The 18,993-nt window shown below is 46.7% G+C and overlaps 1 protein-coding gene across 3 annotated transcripts in view; it reads left to right on the top strand.

Annotated features, from left to right (window-relative positions):
* Positions 1-18,993, top strand: part of LOC124555774 (endothelin-converting enzyme homolog) — a 400,218-nt gene that overhangs the window by 209,588 nt on the left and 171,637 nt on the right. For all 3 annotated transcript variants that reach the window (XM_047129822.1, XM_047129823.1, XM_047129824.1), the window contains exon 3: positions 10,061-10,196. In XM_047129822.1, the coding sequence (XP_046985778.1) occupies positions 10,061-10,196 (136 nt within the window). The remainder of the gene's footprint in view (positions 1-10,060; positions 10,197-18,993) is intronic.

The following is an 18,993-nucleotide window of genomic DNA, read 5'->3' on the forward strand; positions in this document are numbered from 1 at the left end:
AATGCAGTAGGAGTGCCTGCATTTTACGGTGCATGTATAGTTCGATGCAATGTTCCTTCGGACATGCATGCATGTGTGCACTATAGGATATACACACTAGAACATATGAGTGTTTTGGTCGGTTCTCGAGGGCCGCTCGGGTGGCAGAGGCGATTAGGGCAACCGTTCACTTTGAGCGAGAAATCCGGGTTCGAGTCCCAGTCCGGATCTAATTTCCATATGTTACTAGTTAATCGCACAGTTATACAATCGTATTGGCAATTTGCGAATGCATTTCATAATTTAAAAATATTCGTAGAAATATATAAAGTAATATTAAACAAAATCGATTAGTTTCCATCATTTTATCTCCATCATTTTCTTTTATTGATAAGCACCGTCAGGTGAGATTACTGACAAAGACAACGATCAACTTCGATAGTAGGTAGTATTAAGGCTTAATTTTAGGGACTGAGAAAACAAAACACAAGTAAAAACTCTCGACTTACAAATAGCAACAATAATCGGTTTTCCATTGACGTGATTCGCTTGAATTTCGTCTTATTCGATGCATGTGATAAGGGGCACCTTGCTTGTAAATAAAACATTTTAACCATAATGCGATTTTCCCTTGTCCACCACAAATAATGCAATTTTCTCCACAATCAGTCTTTTCCTGGTTCATATCCTCATCCCTATAAAAGTATGGGAGAGCAATCGCATCTTAACCTTTAGATACGTCAGGTATCAGCTGACCCATCGAAAGCTGCTTCTTTTTAGCAGGAATCGGCCGAGCGTTTCTAGGCACTTCAGTCCGGAACATTGCTGCTGCTACGGTCACAGGTTCGAATACTGTCTCGGGCATGGCTGTGTGTCCTTAGGTTAGTTAGGTTTAAGTAGTGCTAAGGCTAGGGGACTGATGTTTAGATGTTTAGTCCCATAGTGTTTAGAGCCATTTGAACCATTTTTTAGCATGAATCCACAGTTTGAGACGTTTAATTACTTCACTTTTCAGCGTTAACGTTTATTGTCCGCCGGTGCGTGTAATATGTTGAAGTCTTCAGGTTATAACCTTCTACTCGCAACAGAATAAAACCATTTTTCTTAAGTCCTATTCATTTCGCCTTTATTTTTTTGAAAGAAATCACCAGTGGCAAGGTTTGTAGCTACTGCTCTACACATGTGCTTGCTCTTCTGGTTTACAAGCTGTTCTTCTGCTTCCAGTCTTTCAAATATTTTCTGGCACAGCATTTTAGATTTAAAAATAGCGAACCAAGCACAGATGTGGAGCAGCATCTACAAGTCTTGCCTCTCATGCCTTTCAAGAAAATGAGGACGATACGCATATCACATGATAAAATTGATTTTAATCAGTTGCGCCGGCCGAAGTGGCCGTGCGGTTAAAGGCGCTGCAGTCTGGAACCGCAGGACCGCTACGGTCGCAGGTTCGACTCCTGCCTCGGGCATGGATGTTTGTGATGTCCTTAGGTTAGTTAGGTTTAACTAGTTCTAAGTTCTAGGGGACTAATGACCTCAGCAGTTGAGTCCCATAGTGCTCAGAGCCATTTGAACCGTTTAATCAGTTGCACATAGTTAGACATAACCTGAAAACTATCAACATAATAAGACGTCAGTTATCTCTAAATTTAGTAACCTTCCTTCGTTTTACTCATTTTCTTCAAAGCTTAGAAGTGTCTCTTTCACCAAAGTTCTAGTGAAGTGGACATTAAGTAATTTCTTTTCAGATCTTCTAGATTATTTCCTTGCACATTGGGAATTTGCGAAAGATTAGAAGCAGTGTTTATTATCAGTGGAACATGAGGAGAAGATGGACAGATATTGTCGTAGTTACACTGTTCAAAAGAATTAGGGGAACACGTGTATCACCGCCCAGTATGTTAAATCTACACTCCTGGAAATGGAAAAAAGAACACATTGACACCGGTGTGTCAGACCCACCATACTTGCTCCGGACACTGCGAGAGGGCTGTACAAGCAATGATCACACGCACGGCACAGCGGACACACCAGGAACCGCGGTGTTGGCCGGCGAATGGCGCTAGCTGCGCAGCATTTGTGCACCGCCGCCGTCAGTGTCAGCCAGTTTGCCGTGGCATACGGAGCTCCATCGCAGTCTTTAACACTGGTAGCATGCCGCGACTGCGTGGACGTGAACCGTATGTGCAGTTGACGGACTTTGAGCGAGGGCGTATAGTGGGCATGCGGGAGGCCGGGTGGACGTACCGCCGAATTGCTCAACACGTGGGACGTGAGGTCTCCACAGTACATCGATGTTGTCGCCAGTGGTCGGCGGAAGGTGCACGTGCCCGTCGACCTGGGACCGGACCGCAGCGACGCACGGATGCACGCCAAGACCGTAGGATCCTACGCAGCACCGTAGGGGACCGCACCGCCACTTCCCAGCAAATTAGGGACACTGTTGCTCCTGGGGTATCGGCGAGGACCATTCGCAACCGTCTCCATGAAGCTGGGCTACGGTCCCGCACACCGGTAGGCCGTCTTCCGCTCACGCCCCAACATCGTGCAGCCCGCCTCCAGTGGTGTCGCGACAGGCGTGAATGGAGGGACGAATGGAGACGTGTCGTCTTCAGCGATGAGGGTCGCTTCTGCCTTGGTGCCAATGATGGTCGTATGCGTGTTTGGCGCCGTGCAGGTGAGCGCCACAATCAGGACTGCACACGACCGAGGCACACAGGGCCAACACCCGGCATCATGGTGTGGGGAGCGATCTCCTACACTGGCCGTACACCACTGGTGATCGTCGAGGGGACACTGAATAGTGCAGGGTACATCCAAACCGTCATCGAACCCATCGTTCTACCATTCCTAGACCGGCAAGGGAACTTGCTGTTCCAACAGGACAATGCACGTCCGCATGTATCCCGTGCCACCCAACGTGCTCTAGAAGGTGTAAGTCAACTACCCTGGCCAGCAAGATCTCCGGATCTGTCCCCCATTGAGCATGTTTGGGACTGGATGAAGCGTCGTCTCACGCGGTCTGCACGTCCAGCACGAACGCTGGTCCAACTGAGGCGCCAGGTGGAAATGGCATGGCAAGCCGTTCCACAGGACTACATCCAGCATCTCTACGATCGTTTCCATGGGAGAATAGCAGCCTGCATTGCTGCGAAAGGTGGATATACACTGTACTAGTGCCAACATTGTGCATGCTCTGTTGCCTGTGTCTATGTGTCTGTGGTTCTGTCAGTGTGATCATGTGATGTATCTGACCCCAGGAATGTGTCAATAAAGTTTCCCCTTCCTGGGACAATGAATTCACGGTGTTCTTATTTCAATTTCCAGGAGTGTATTTTGATACAGGCGGTACCTGTGGTCTAATTGAACGGCTTCAGAGCTTCTCTTTGAATGTAGGCAACAATTAAAAGCATTCCCATATATTGGCTGTGTTATGCGTTACAGTATCAGGTGACCCCTAAGAAGGAAATGAGTACACAGACGACAGTTGTAATTCGAGGACGTTGTATTCAACCAAGCACTTGCAATACGACATCTTACTGCAGTGCAAGTTGCAACGGCAGTCTGTTCGATCCAAAAAGGACGGACTTTCGGTCGTGTTGCTGCAGATGCCAATGCTTCTCCATGTACTATCCGTAGGCTATGGAGACGCTACAGGGAGACAGATCAGTACACAAGACGTGTTGAACAAGCTCCACATTACAACCCCACGTGAAGAGAGATATCTGGCCATCTCTGCGCTGCGGTGTCGTACTGATACCGCCACAGCACTGAAAGACGATCTCTGAAGGGCCACTGAAACCGCTGTCTCCGATCATACTGTAATTAACACATTGCGAGAAAAAACCTTACTACCAGATGTCCTGTCAAGTACCCTGTTTGACACGACAACTTCTTGCAGCTCGCCTTCAGTTCTACCGTTCCCATGTTACCTGATAATTTCGTCACTGGCGAAACGTGTTATTCCCAGACTATTTCAGATATTCTCAGATGCGGTGTAATGACCGTGTTCATGCGCGGAGACCTGCGGTCAGCGGTACCTGCTAAATGTTGTCCAAGAAATCGACAGATTTCTAAGGTTCTGTGATGCTGTCGGGAGACTTCAGTGTTGGCAGCCACACGGACCTTGTCGCCAGGAAGTGCATCGAAGAGATCCTGCTGAACCATGTGGCGGCTACTGCATACGGTGGTGGCCCTGAATTCCTTCTAATTCCAGGGCCATTGTGGTGGGCGTCAGCAGTGATGTCTCGTGAAACCTGGACGTTGAAGTAATGAAATGGTCGGCGATGAGTTTTCGTGGTCGTCCTGTTCCATCACACATTCTCAAGTACTAACGTGGGCTCTCAATGAAACGCATACCTCAGGATGACCTTCGTAGACTTATAAAGGAAAATGTCACGTAAGTGTCAGGCAGTTTTATGCGCTAACGGAGGGTGCACACGTTGTTAAAGCTCTCAAAGTCTATTGAAAAGCACCCAAGATGACTGGATGAACGATTGCTTCCATTTTGTTTTCGATACTAGTCGGAAATTTCAGTTCTATTTATGTAAACGATAGAGAATATAATAACGTTTTGCTGTGTACTTAATTTGTGAAAGATAAAGGTATAGTGTGGTTATAATATGGGAACATACGCAGTCCTCAATTATTGCTCAATGCTGTACGGCAGACACCCAGAGTCATGAACCTCTAGTTCTTTTGGGCAGTGTCTGTTGGGCAGAAACAGATTATAAGGCGACTCGAGTGAATTAGTATCAGCAGTTTCTGATATATATATGGGGCGTCTCACCTAACTCTGCCACCTCAAATATCTCTGGAACAACAATAGCAACAATAGATATTCAAAAACGGTTTACACCAGCGTGAACGTACGGCAGGGTCTTAGGAAACCAAATACTATGCGAAATTTTAAAACGTAAACAAATACTGATTTCAACACAAACTTGTGTATTTTTGAAATGGACACCCCCTAATATTTCGTATGCAGTCAATATAATGAAAAATAAAAAAATAATGGCATTGGTTGCATCGCAATACGTCAATTACATCCCGAGAAATTGCGAAGCGAAGTTGACGCTTGAAATAAATGAAGCGCACAGCTAGCGCTCGTCCTGAGACACAAGCGTGCATCTCACGCTACCTATTTCAGGGGCTCACACAATGGGAAGGTATGCACAATCCACAAAAACAAACAAGTAACAGGTCCAAAGCAAAGTTACGTTTTTCAAATTGTAAATGTATGTTTATTCTAGCGAAAGGACAACTAGAACTACAATTAGACATAACACACTTGAATTCACTTTGCTAAACACATTTACTAGTGCCCTGTCTACCACAGAAACTGTATTGTTGCGTATTACATCCAGCATAGAAAATACACCCACATCTTGACCAATGAAACTGTGTAACGTCAACATACGTTCGAAGTGCCCTCCATTTGCATCAATGTACGTTTGCAGACGGGTAACGAGAGAGTGTTGCACAGATTGTAGAGTTTCCACAGATATTGCCGCACACGCCGCTGTAATAGGATGTTGCATATCCTCTACTGTCGTTTGGGGTTCTTCATACACTCTGTCTCTCACTGCGCCCTGGAGAAAGAAGTTTAATGGCGTCAAGCCGGGGGACCGTGCTGGCCATCGCACAGTACCTCCCCGCCCCATCCACCTATTTGAAAATGTCGCATCTAGAACGTCTCTGGCAACTTTTGCATTGTGTGCGGGGCATTCATCATGTTGGAAACACATTGATAGACGAGTTTCCAATCCTAGATCCTCCATGTGGAGCGCTAATGCGTGTTGAAGAACTGATGCATATAATGGTCCATTCAATGTTCCACGGTAAAAATAGGGACCTACAATACATTGACACTCAACTGTCATTGATGAGCAACTTGGCGAATCCAGTGGGGATTTTGCACGGACCAGTTGTGCATGTTCCGCAAATTCATATTATCATGATTTGTAAGTGAAGCTCAAAGGATGCAAGTGGCTCTAAGCACTATGGGACTTAACATCTGAGGTCATCAGTACCATAGACTTAGAACTACGTAAACCTAACCAACCTAAGGAGATCACACACATCCATGCCCGAGGCAGGATTCGAACCTGCGACTGTAGCAGCCTCGTGGTTCCGGACTGAAACACCTAGAACCGCTCGACCACAGCGGCCAGCTGTAAATGAAGCCTCGTCCGTAAACAACGCATTGCTTAGGAATACTGGATTATCTTGCAACTGCTGAAGTGCAAAACGACAGAATGCTATGCGGGATTCAAAGTCATTCCCGTACAATTCTTGGTGCAGTGAGATATGGAACGGATGAAACCGATGCCGAAGCAAGATTCTGCACACACTACTGTGGCTTATTCCTACACCTCGTGCAATTTCTCGTACACGCACCTGAGGATTGTGCGCTACAGCAGCCAGAACAGCAATTTCGTTTCCATTGCCAGTCGCTGGCATTGTACGTCGACGTTTTGTGGGAGCCAGCTTCCTGTTTCCGCGAGTGTCTTGCAATGGTGCGATGTGACGGACACCGCCGATCTGGGTAGCGTTCACCATACAGTGTCACAGCTGCGGTTGCATTTCTGTGACATTTGCCACAAGTTAAAATAGTATATAGTTTTTCTTCATTACTGAAGGCTAGCATATCGACTAGAAGATGGCAAATGTAATAAGCCACAACTACGTTTCGCAATTTCTCGGGATGTAACTGACGTATTGCGATCCAACCAACGCCATTATTTTTGTGATTTATCATTCTATTGATTGCATACGAAAAAATAGGGGGTGTCCGTTTAAAAAGACACAAGTTTGTGTCGAAAATAGTGTTTGTTTACGTTTTAAAATTTCGCGTAATATTTGGTTTCCTAAGCCCCTGCCGTACGTCCATGCTGATGAAAGCCGTTTTTGAATATCTATTGTTGTCCCAGAGATATCTGAGGTGGCAGAGTTAGGTGAGACACCCTGTATATAGAATTTTTACTTTGTCGAAAACTGACATGGAGAGAGCGTGACTGTGCAAAAATATATGTTAAGTCTTACAATAAGTAAAATCAACGGCCAGCCACACGTGAAGCCCAACATTTGAACTTCAAAGTGTAAAAGTACGTACTGAGTTTGAATAAAGTAGCGCTTTTAGGTTTAGGCAACTGATCGCTAGGAGACACTGAGCGAGGTGGCGCACTGCTGATGAGGCAGGAGTCGTTTCCGGGAGGAGCAAGATTCGCGTCTCCGTTTGGTAATCCTGATTTAAGGTGTCTGTGGCTTTCCCACTATCACTCTAGGCAAATGTCAGACTTTTTCGTTCGTGCAAATCATGGCAGTTTTCTTTTCTCATCCTTACAGTTGCGCTTTTTTGCTGATTCTCTCTAATAATCCCGACGCCACCAGGGCGTTAATTGCTTCTTGCTAGTGAAGACGATAATTGCGTACAGTGCTAACGTCGTGTTTGTATTGATGACGGCAAAGAGACAGAGACTGGAGACGGTAAAACCGATTCATTCCGAGTAGTGCTAAGGAGTAATTTGGAATCTAAGCCAGGACGTTACGGCAAAGTCTGGTGATCACGAATTGTACCATATCAGATCCGCCCCTTGGCCGTCAAATACTTGCAATGAAAACTCCCTCTATCTTCAATACTCTAATCACCTTCTAGCGACCTCTATTATGGAGACAGGCGAAATTTTTTTTTTAAAAGCAAAGTATGGCTATTCTAATTCATATTCCTCTTTTCGCTGGAGAAGGCACAGTAACGTGTGCGGAACACAGAACATAGCGGGTCTCAAGCAATTCCAAAATGCACCACACACAAAACTGTAGAATACACTCCAGTTTGATTCTCGAAACTTTCTCGACGCGATGAGAATTCCATTAAGTTTCGGGCTTGCAGCCGCATGACGTCGATATATTGGGCAGTAGACTTGAGCAGTAGGCTTGAGTGGCTAATGAACTTGACGGAGAGAGAGAGTTATTAATCTGTACGTTGTATTTTTCTAGATAATGCTGGTATATTTTAGAAACAGTTATACACTGACGTGACAGATGTCATGGGATAGCCATATTCACAGTTGAAGATGGTGGTAGTATAGCGTAACCAAGGTGTAAAAGGGTAGTGCATTGGTGAAGCTATCATTTGCACTGAAGTGATTCATGTGGAAAGGTTTCCTACGTGATTATGGCCGCCGATGTGAACTAAAGACTTTGAACGTGGATTGGTAGCTGGAGATAGACACATGGGACATTCCATTTTGGAAATCGTTAGGGAATTGAGTATTTAGAAATCCACAGTGTCAAGAGTGTGCCGAGAATACCAAATTTCTGACATTATCTCTCAGCACGGACAACGCAGTGGCCGACAGCCTTCACTTAACGACTGAGAGCAGCGGCGTTTGTGGGAAGATGTCAGTGTCAACAAACAAGCAACGCTGCGTGAAATAACCGCAGAAATTAATGTAGGAAGTACGACGTATCCGTTACGACAGTGCAGAGAAATCTGGCATTAATGGGCTACGGCAGCAGACGACCGACGCGAGTGCCTTTGCTAACATCACGACATCGCCTGCAGCGCCTTCCTGGGCTGGTGACCACATCGTTTGGGCCCAAGACGACTGGGAAACTGTGGCCTGGCCAGATAAGTCCCGATTTCAGTTTGGAAGAGCTGCCGGTAGGGTTCGAGTATGGCGCAGACTCCTTGAAGCCAAGGATCCAAGTCGTCAACAAGGCACTGTGCAAGCTTGTGGTGGCTCCAGAAGGGTGTAGGCTGTGTTTACATGGAGGGGGTTTGGTCCTCTGGTCAAATTGACCGATCATTGATATAAGAACGTAGGCTTCCACGGCCGGTGTCATAGTGATTAAAATTCTTCTGGGTATTATGCCGCGTCATTGTTAGAAGATAACAACAATAATAAACTAAAACCGACGTTTCGGCCGAATTGCAACGGCTTTCCTCAGGGCACAACTGCTTTTGAATGGGGATAAGTGCTTCTATTTATTACAGACCATCGATGTCTGACATCACTGTTGTAAAACTTTTAATTGGCCCTCTAATGTGATTGGCTAGTCATTACATAACGGAAGATGGAAGGCGAGAGGCTATTCGTGGATGTCCATATCGTTAACGATTGGTAGCTGTCCGCCAGTCAGCGTTCGGCTTCTGGTCGGCAAGTTTTCCTCCTCGTGTGCGCGGAAGTGGACTGACTAGCTAATCATATTAGAGGGCCAATTAAATGTTTTACAACAGTGACGTCAGACAACGACAGTCTGTAATAAATAGAAGCACATATCCCCATGCAAAACCAGTCGTGCCCTGAGGAAGGCCGTTGCAATTCGGCCGAAACGTCGGTTTTAGCTTATCATTGTTGTTAGTTTTTAGCAATGACGCGGCATAATACCCAGAAGAATTTTAATCACTATGACCGATCATTGACTGGAAATGATTATGTTCGGCTAGTTAGAGACTATTTTAAACCAGTCATGAACTTCACGTTCCGAAACCACGATAGGATTTTTATGGATGACAACGCGTCGTGTCACCGGGTCACAATTGTTGGCGATTGGTGTCGAGAACATTCTGGGCAGTTCGAGTGAATGATTTGGCCTACCAGATCGCCCAACATGGCACATAATCGAGAGGTCAGTTCGTGCACAAAATCCTGCACCGGCAACAATTTCGCAATTACGGACGGCTATAGACGCAGCATAGCTCAATATTCGTGCAAGGGACTTTCAACGGCTTATGGAGTCCATGCGACATCAAGTTGCGGCACTGCGCTGGGCAAAAGAAGGTCCGACACGATATAAGGAGATAACCCATGACTTGTGTCACGTCAGTATACACTGTTCTAAAGCACATGTTTGGAATTGGTCCTGCTGATAATGTGCGTTTTCCAGTGACATTCGCAATGTTATATTGCAGTTACTCCCCTACAGTTTATTTGTTGCACGGAGCTGGTTTCAACGACTACGGCAAGCGCTACTGATAGTGAAATACTTGTGAGCGTCGGTACTGCAATTGCAGAGGCTGTAATATACGAAAGTGCAGCAAGCGCCTGTGTAGTGAGGCACGTGTTGTGTTGTTGTGCAGGGCTGGTCTCTGTGGCAGTCGCGCACACTGCTGGAGCGTCTGCTGCTGGTGGTGATGGGCGCGCTGCTGCTGGCGCTGCTCATCGTGTCCGCCGTCCTCCTCTCCAGGCCGTACACGCCGGCTCTCCTGCACGCCGGTAAATATCGCCTGCATCCCTCTTCTCTTCTATTTATTAACTTGTACTAACACGCAATAGTACGCTACTGGCCATTATAATTGTTACACCAAGAAGAAATGCGGATGATAAACGGGTATTCATTGGACAAATATATTATACATCAACTGACATGTGATTACATGTTCACGCAATTTGGGTGCATAGATCCTGAGAAATCAGTACTCATAACAACCACCTCTGGCCGTAATAACGGCCTTGATACGCCTGGGCATTGAGGAAAACAGAGCTTGGATAGCGTGTACAGGTACAGCTGCCCACGCAGCTTCAACACGATACCACAGTTCATCAAGAGTAGTGACTGGTGTATTGTGACGAGCCAGTTGCTCGGTCACCATTTCCCAGACGTTTTCAATTGATGAGAGATCTGGAGAATGTGCTGGCCAGGGCAGCAGTCGAACATTTTCTGTATCCAGAAAGGCCCGTACAGGACCTGCAACACGCGGTCGTGCGTTATCCTGCTGAAATGTAGAGTTTCGCAGGGATCGAATGAAGGGTAGAGCCACGGTTCGTAACACATCTGAAATGTAACGTCCACTGTTCAAAGTGCCGTCAATGCGAACAAGAGGTGACCTAGACGTGTAACCAATACATGCTTCTAATGTGCGTTCACCGCGATGTCACCAAACATAGATGCGACCATCATGTTGCTGTAAACAGAATCTGGATTCATCCGAAAAAATGACGTTTTGCCATTCGTGCACCCAGGTTCGTTGTTGAGTACACCATCGCAGGCGCTCCTGTCTGTGATGCAGCGTCAGGGGTAACCGCAGCCATGGTCTCCGAGCTGGTAGTCCATGCTGGTGCAAACGTCGTCGAACTGTTCGTGCAGATGGTTATTGTCTTGCAAACGTCCCCATATGTTGACTCAGGGATCGAGACGTGGCTGCACGATCCGTTACAGCCATGTCATCTCGACTGCTAGTGATACGAGGCCGTTGGGATCCAGCACGGTGTTCCGTATTACCCTCCTGAACCCACCGATTCCATATTCTGCTAACAGTCATTGTATCTCGACCAACGCGAGCAGCAATGCCGCGATACGATAAACCGCAATCGGGATGGGCTACAATTCGACCTTTATCAAAGTCGGAAAAGTGATGGTACCCATTTCTCCTCCTTACACGAGGCATCACAACAACGTTTCACCAGGCAACGCCGGTCAACTGCTGTTTGTGTATGAGAAATCGGTTGGAAACTTTCCTCATGTCAGCACGTTGTAGGTGTCGCCACCGGCGCCAACCTTGTGTGAATGCTCTGAAAAGCTAATCATTCGCATATCACAGCATCTTCTTCCTGTCGGTTAAATTTCGCGTCTGTAGCACGTTATCTTCGTGGTGTAGCAATTTTAATGGCCAGTAGTGTATAATTTATAATTAGCCACGATAAATGACGATTCCAGGTAAGTGTTCCTATCCGTAAATACTTGCTCACGGCACCCTCTACAAACTTTAGAAGGTTAGTTATACCCTGTATAAAATACTCAAAAGACGTTTTGCGCTATTCTCACAACTTACATGTTCGTGTTTTTGACGGGAAACCTTTCCTTCAGCACTGTTTTCGATAAACTACGTAGCCACTTGAGTAATAGCATTCTCCGTGTAGTTCAGTAGAACTCTCTTTGTATACAAATTAAAAGAGAGTGCGTACACTTGTCAGTCTGTCAGCATGGCTTTGTGATGATTTCAAGTTTAGAGCGTACATGCAGCGTCACTTTACGGCAAGAGTGTTGTCAGCACGGGAATCTGCCTTTTGAAGGGGCTTTTCCGGCAACCATTCAGGGAACAAAGAGCAACAATCTGCAGGTAGTAGTTAACGTTGGAAGGAACGGTGTGAAATGTCTGGTTCCACGGAGATGTCCACTAGAAAGACGGGTAGCGATAATATAACAAATTTATTTCTCGAACGCAGCTTTAACAAAGTCTTCAACGTACTGTAGATGTAAAGTTCCTTCAAGTCTGAAATTAAACGAAGCTCTTACACAAGTGAAAAAGAAACAGTAGTTCTCTACTGGCAAACAATATTAAAGTTCCTGAAACGAAAGTGAACAAAATCGTGAAGTCTGAATAAAGCCAAAGTTCAACATAAAACAAGTTCCTAAATTCTCGAGTCTGAAAGTATGCTCTAGCTCACGTCGCGGAAGCAAACACTTTCAAAAGATCTTACAGTGTACTTCACGGGAGAAGTTCCGATGACCAAACCGTACAGAAAATTTTTAAGTCCGGCAAAGACAAAAATCACTATTTTGTCGGTGAAGTAAAAATAGTGGAAACAGTACCAAGTCCCACCCAGCACGTCGCCGATCTCACTTAGAGTCCAGGCGGAGGTGCTGTGCTGGAAGACAGTATTGGAGTCCATAGCGAGACTTGCTGAGATCTTTTTGTCGGTTGCTTGCTGCGATGAAACTCGCTTGCTAAGCTCACGTGCGGGTCTAAATAGCTGCGGGGCTATCTCGAGCACGTCGCACTGCGGAATAGGTGCTGCCGTACGTCAACAACTTCTACCGTCGCCGTGCACGCTGCCTGGTGGCCTGTTGTCGCCACCTGCTGGTCTGACCGAGGAGTTCCGGAACTCATACTTCCCGTGGCGTCCGTTCCGTAGGAGCGAAGCTCGCGGCAACCCAGACTACTGAGACGTTGTGCGTGGTGCCTTCGACGCCTGCTTTCTAGGGAACCACTGCACGATGCCTGTCATCAGAGGTTCGAGAACATAACTGGTTCATTCCAACGACAGGCAGAGAGAGCTGCGAAGACCACCCATGCTCATGGAGTACCAAAGAAACTCACAGTCTGCAACATTGTCCCCAGAAGTGATGGGGGTCCTCTGGCTTTGAGGCGAGGGTGAGTGGAAAGCTCGAAACATACACTTCGAAGGTTCTTCTACGAGCTGTGCTCTTCAACTTACGCCGTAGCGTTGAGAATTGTGAGGCCCCTCAAAATGAGTCAAGGGTGTACTGCTGCCCAGGTGACTTACTATGTGTAGAGCACACAAGATTTTTTTTAGCTTCGATGACCCACCATCCAATCAAGATAACGATAGCTTTAGCAGACCCCTATATGTTAGTGGAAGACCCAATGAAATGGCCCCACAGGTGAAACGATTAAAATGCTAGTGATCAACTACCCAAGCATTCGCAACAAATCCCGAGGGTTTGAAGCAGTTCTAAAAAGTGTTGGGACTCATACAAGAGTAAATTTAAGCGTGTATCGAAAGGGAAATGAATATAAAGTATTTGGCACAGTAGATAAGAAACTCAAATTCAACTAGATAGGAATTGAAACTTCATGTGTGATGTTTTGAGCAACATTCACTATTGGACATAAACCTGTGATCGAGTGTTCAATCGACTACCAGACTCATACCCAGATGACACTTAGCAGTTTAATAGACAATATTAGTTCATCATTACGTATGTTCCTGAAATATATTGAAGGAGACACTAATCATTTAAGAATCGATTGAGAAAATTGCAGCTTTATAAGTGGTGTGCGTGAAAAGACATCCTGCGAAACATCACTAAATACCTTATCTGATGAATGTCTAGAAAAAACCGCTCGGAAGCCTACTCATCATGGAAATACGCTGATGAGCCAAAAAATTATAACCATCTGCTTAATAGCATGTTGGTCCTCCTTTCGAACGCAATAAAGTCCCATAGTGCTCAGAGCCATTTTTTAGCATCTGGTAGCGTGTGAAATGTGTACCATCGGGTTCATGGTAGCCTAATTTGGTGGCGAAGACATCAGCATCATTTTAGTATCATACCCTTCAAACCACTGTAGCACGATTCTTGCCTTGTGACAGGGATAATTATCCTGTTCGAAGATGCCATCGCCGTTGGGGAAAACATCAACCATGAAGGGTTGCAGGTGATTTTAAATAGTATTTACGTTGTTCACAGCTGTCATCTTGCCTACGATTATTACCACAGGTCCAATGGAATTCCAGGCAAATGTCTCCTATAGCAAAATACAGCCCTCACTGTCCGTGACAGTGTGTGTGTTTCGAACAGCCATTCGCCAGGATGATGGCATATCTGGGCATGGCAATCGACCATTTAGTTCAAGACATGTGACTCATCCGAGTATACGTCACGTTCCCATTGATCCACAGTCTAACCTCGATGATCCCGTGCCTACTGCAATCGTGACTGACAATATCGTCGTGTCAACATGGGAACACATATGGCCCTTCTGCTGAGGAGTCACATGTTGAACAATGTGTGCTGAAATATGTGCACCTAAACACTTGTGTCTGCACCAGGAATGTGTTCTGTCGTCAGGTCTGCCATAGATCGCTGCCCATCCTGGTGTACAGAGTGGACAAGCCTCCGACCTCCACATCCTGTGATGTGGCGTGGACGTCCAACACCTCGGCACCAACATATGGTTCCGCAGCCGTTCAAACATTTTCCACAGATGTTCAAGGCAGTAGGACGCGAAAAACCGACCAGCTTCGTCGTTCCTGAGATGCTAGTTCCCACGTACCGAGCCATAACAAACTTCTCTTTGTCAAAGTCGCTTACGTCCGTGGATTTCCCCAATTTTCGGCACATATCATCGCAAGAATGATTCCCCATTCGTCTCTGCTCTGCTTGTATACTTAAGTTACCTTGTCACGTGCTCGCTACGTCACCCGTCGGAAATTCGCTCTCAATACAGGCAGTGGACATAATGTTTTGTCTCATGAGTATATACAGTATTAGATCTAATGGCAAGAAACAGATCTGACCTCTTTGAGGATATCCATATTTAAAGTGATAACAGTGACGTTGAGTCCGTTATAGTGACGGTGACTGCCATAGTGGAAAGAGCAGCTAAAACAATAACGAAGATTTACATTTTTAGAAAGTTAGATAAAGAGGCTGTCGTGTTATATCACACAGAACAGCTCAAATCATTTAAATCTGGGCACTAGCATGCAGAACTATGGCTCAAGTGTAGAAAAATAGTTGACCATCCATCCATATGGATCCATAAGTACATAGTACAACAGTTCATGATCGGAAGGACTCTCAATGGTATACCGTCACTATCAAGAAACATCTAAAGAAACAGCGACTATTGCATAATAGACTTAAAATAATATATAGGGCTATAAATAGAGAAACGTTGAAGGAAACACGTTTGTCTTGCATAAGCCAATACATGAAGCCTTTAGTGATTGCTGTAACAAAATCTTATCGAAAGTGTAGTAACCAAAACCAACTGCGGGAACGCCTTGGGCTGCGGATCGGAGCCGCCAGGCGGGGAAGCCGCCGGCGGTGGAGCACGCACCACCGGGTAAACACAGGACGAGTCGGACGACAGACCAACGACAACTGACAACAACCGACCACGACCGACTATGACCGACACAACAAGGAAGAGATAAACGACGGAGGCTTGTGGAAACCACAGTACCAAACACCAACAGTAAATCCACTCAGAACCAGAGCCAGGCAAATGTCAACAACGAGCAACGACCAGAACGCAGTACCGCCGAGATAGAAACGAAATCCAGAGCGAGTACCAGGCTGGCAGGACTAGGTTTTTTTTTTTTCTTTATTGTGATTTCATTCCCCTGCCCCATACGGGCAGGAGAGGGCTGTCAGCGGCACAATCTGCCGCTCTTCAGCCGAGTGACATAACAACTTAAAATAAGAATAAAATGTTACATACATAAGGCGAGAAAGAGGAACTTAAAACAGAACAATGGGAGAAAATGGAGGTAAAAAGTAGACTAACACGGAGACGTTCATGGAGGACAGTTAAAAGTCACCAGAAAGTTAAAAAACACAGCTGGCGAGTCTTCAAAACTCAGAGAAGACACTGAATAGACATGCACACGTTAAAATTCGGCCACAGTAGTAAAAACACTCCGGAACAACACACTTAAAACCCACTTGGAGCACACACGACGAAGAATAAAACTGCCAGGCGGGACCTGCCGAGGGAAAGGGCAGAGAGGATGGAAAAGGAGGGGAGAGCATGGGGCCTCAGGGGAAGCGGCGGGATGAAGAGAGGAGGGGCATCAGTGGGTTCACGAAGAGGCAGGAGACAAATGGCTCTGAGCACTATGGGACCTAACATCTATGGTCATCAGTCCCCTAGAACTTAGAACGACTTAAACCTATCTAACCTAAGGACCACACACAACACCCAGTCATCACGAGGCAGAGAAAATCCCTGACCCCACCGGGAATCGAACCCGGGAACCCGGGCGCGGGAAGCGAGAATGCTACCGCACGACCGGCAGGAGACACGTGGGGCGGGAGAGGAAGAGGGAAGACAGGGCAGGAGGGAGTGCAGAGACACTGAAATGAGGCACAAGAGATGGAGGGGGAGTAGGAGGGGGAAGCCGCTCAGGAGGAGGGAGGGGGAGGAGAGGGAGCCCTGAGGAGGAGGCAGGAAGATGGGGTTAGAGTTGGTAGGAAGGGTAGATGTCAGAGCGAAGATCATCATCCGGGAGGGGTAGACGGTGGAAGTTTTGTTGGGAAAGGAGATGGTGGGTGTGGAGATGGAGAGAGGGTGGGACACAACGGTAAAGGCGCGGCAGCTGGTTGGGGGTGGAGAGGAAGAGAGACACCAGGGAGTGAGGGGGATCAAGGCGGCAGACAATATATAGTGTGCGGATGTGTTCAAGGAAAAGGAGAAGGTGGGGGAAGGGGACAAGGTCGTAGAGGATGCATGTGGGGGACAGAAGGCGGATGCGGAAGGCGAGGCGGAGCACATGGCGTTCTAGGATTTGGAGGGCTTTATAGAACCGGGGAGGGGCGGAAATCCAAGCGACACTGGCATTACAGAGGATGGGGCGGATCAAGGATTTGTAGGTGTGAAGGATGGTGGAAGGATGCAGACCCCATGTCTGGCCGGACAGGAGTTTCATGAGGCGGAGGCGGTTTTGAGCTTTGTTTTGGATGGTAAGGAGATGGGGAGTCCAGGTGAGGTGGCAGTCGAATGTGAGGCCAAGGTATTTGGGGGTAGGAGTGAGGTGGATAGGACGGCCATAAATGGTGAAGTAGAAATCATGGAGGCGGAAGGAGCAGGTGGTGCGACCTATGATGATCGCCTGGGTCTTGGAGGGATTAACACGGAGGAACCACTGGTTGCACCAAGCGGTGAATTGGTCAAGGTGAGTTTGGCGGGTACATTGGGACTGTTGAAGGGTAGGATAAAGGGCTAGGAAGGCGGTGTCATCAGCGAACTGGAGAAGATGAACATGAGGGGGAGGTTTAGACATATCAGCAGTGTACAGAAGATAGAGGAGAGGGGAAAGGACAGAACCTTGGGGCATGCTGGCAGAGGGATAGAAAGTACGGGAGTTGGAATTGTGGATAGTCACATAGGAGGGACGATGGGAGAGGAAGGAAGCAACGAGATGGACGAAGTTGATAGGGAGAGCATAGGTCTGGAGTTTGAAGAGGAGCCCGGGATGCCAGACACGGTCATAGGCGTTCTGGAGATCAAGGGAAACAAAGATAGCAGAGTGACGGGAGTTAAGTTGGAGGGAAAGAAGATTGGTAAGGTTAAGGAGAAGGAAGGCCGGAAGCCACGTTGGGTAAGAGGAAGGAGGCGGTGCTGGTTAAGGTGGCGGTGAATATGGCGAGAGAGGATGGCCTCGAAGACCTTACTGAACACGGACGTGAGGCAGATTGGACGATAGGAAGAGGTATCAGAGGGGGGTTTGTTAGGTTTAGGGAACAGCAGGACACCTGGACTAGGGCAGAGCGGGTCCTTATATACGAAACCGGAGGGAGCGGCTATTGGCTGCTGTCTGCACGTGGCGTAGCGTGGCGCCCTCGCTGCGCGAGAGCCGCTGCGCGGAATAGCCGCCGCGGAGGCGGAGCCCTATATGGGCTGACCACGTCCATTTGTTCTGGCGCGTGTTCGACTTCCGCAGCGGAAGATACTAGAGAAAGATTTCTCACAAAACCCAAAGAAATTCTGGTCATGTGTAAAGGCCTTCACTAGCATCATACTAACTGACCAGACACTAATGGAATTGATATTGAGGGTAGAAAAGCAAAAGCTTAAATGGTGAACCCCTTTTCAAATGGTGAACCCCTTACTAAGCAAGTTATAGAAGTACTTACCAGTTTAATTTTCACGACAGTGCAAAATGAGTTTGTACAGATATTAGTGTCACTGGCGCTGAGAAACAGCTAAAATCGCTACAACTAAAACAAGGCTTCAGGTCTCGATGGAACCCTGGTCAGATTCACCCATTGAAACGATAAAACACCGCAGATGCCTTGAACCAAAAATACCGAGCCCAGTAATAGGAAGAAAGAGCAGGTCACGCCTGTTTACAAGAGGGATTGCAGAAGTGATCCACAAAACTACTGACAACTCTCACTGTCGTCCATCAGTCGTAGAATTCTAGAACATATTCTGAGCTCAGTCATTATGAGGTATATCCAACAGAATGACTTCCACGGTGACAACCAGCATGTTGTACGACAACATCGATATTATGGAACCCAACTTGCGATTTTGTTACATGACATCCTCAGAGCTCTGGATCAAGGAAACAGTATTTCTTTATTAGCAAAATGCAATTGACTTGGCACCATACCAACGCTTACTATCAAAGATATGATTGTTTGGAGTATCAAACAATGTTCATTGCTAGATGGAAGATTTCTTGATAGGGGGGACACAGGATGTTATCTTTGATGGAGATTCATCGTAGGTAGTAGAGCTAACTTCAGGCGTTCCCAAGGGACGTGTTTTAGGACACTTACTGCTCATAGTTTTCATTAATAACCTCGCAGACA

This window comes from Schistocerca americana, chromosome X, assembly GCF_021461395.2.
Source record: "Schistocerca americana isolate TAMUIC-IGC-003095 chromosome X, iqSchAmer2.1, whole genome shotgun sequence".
In the NCBI taxonomy this organism is placed as follows: Eukaryota; Metazoa; Arthropoda; class Insecta; order Orthoptera; family Acrididae; genus Schistocerca; species Schistocerca americana.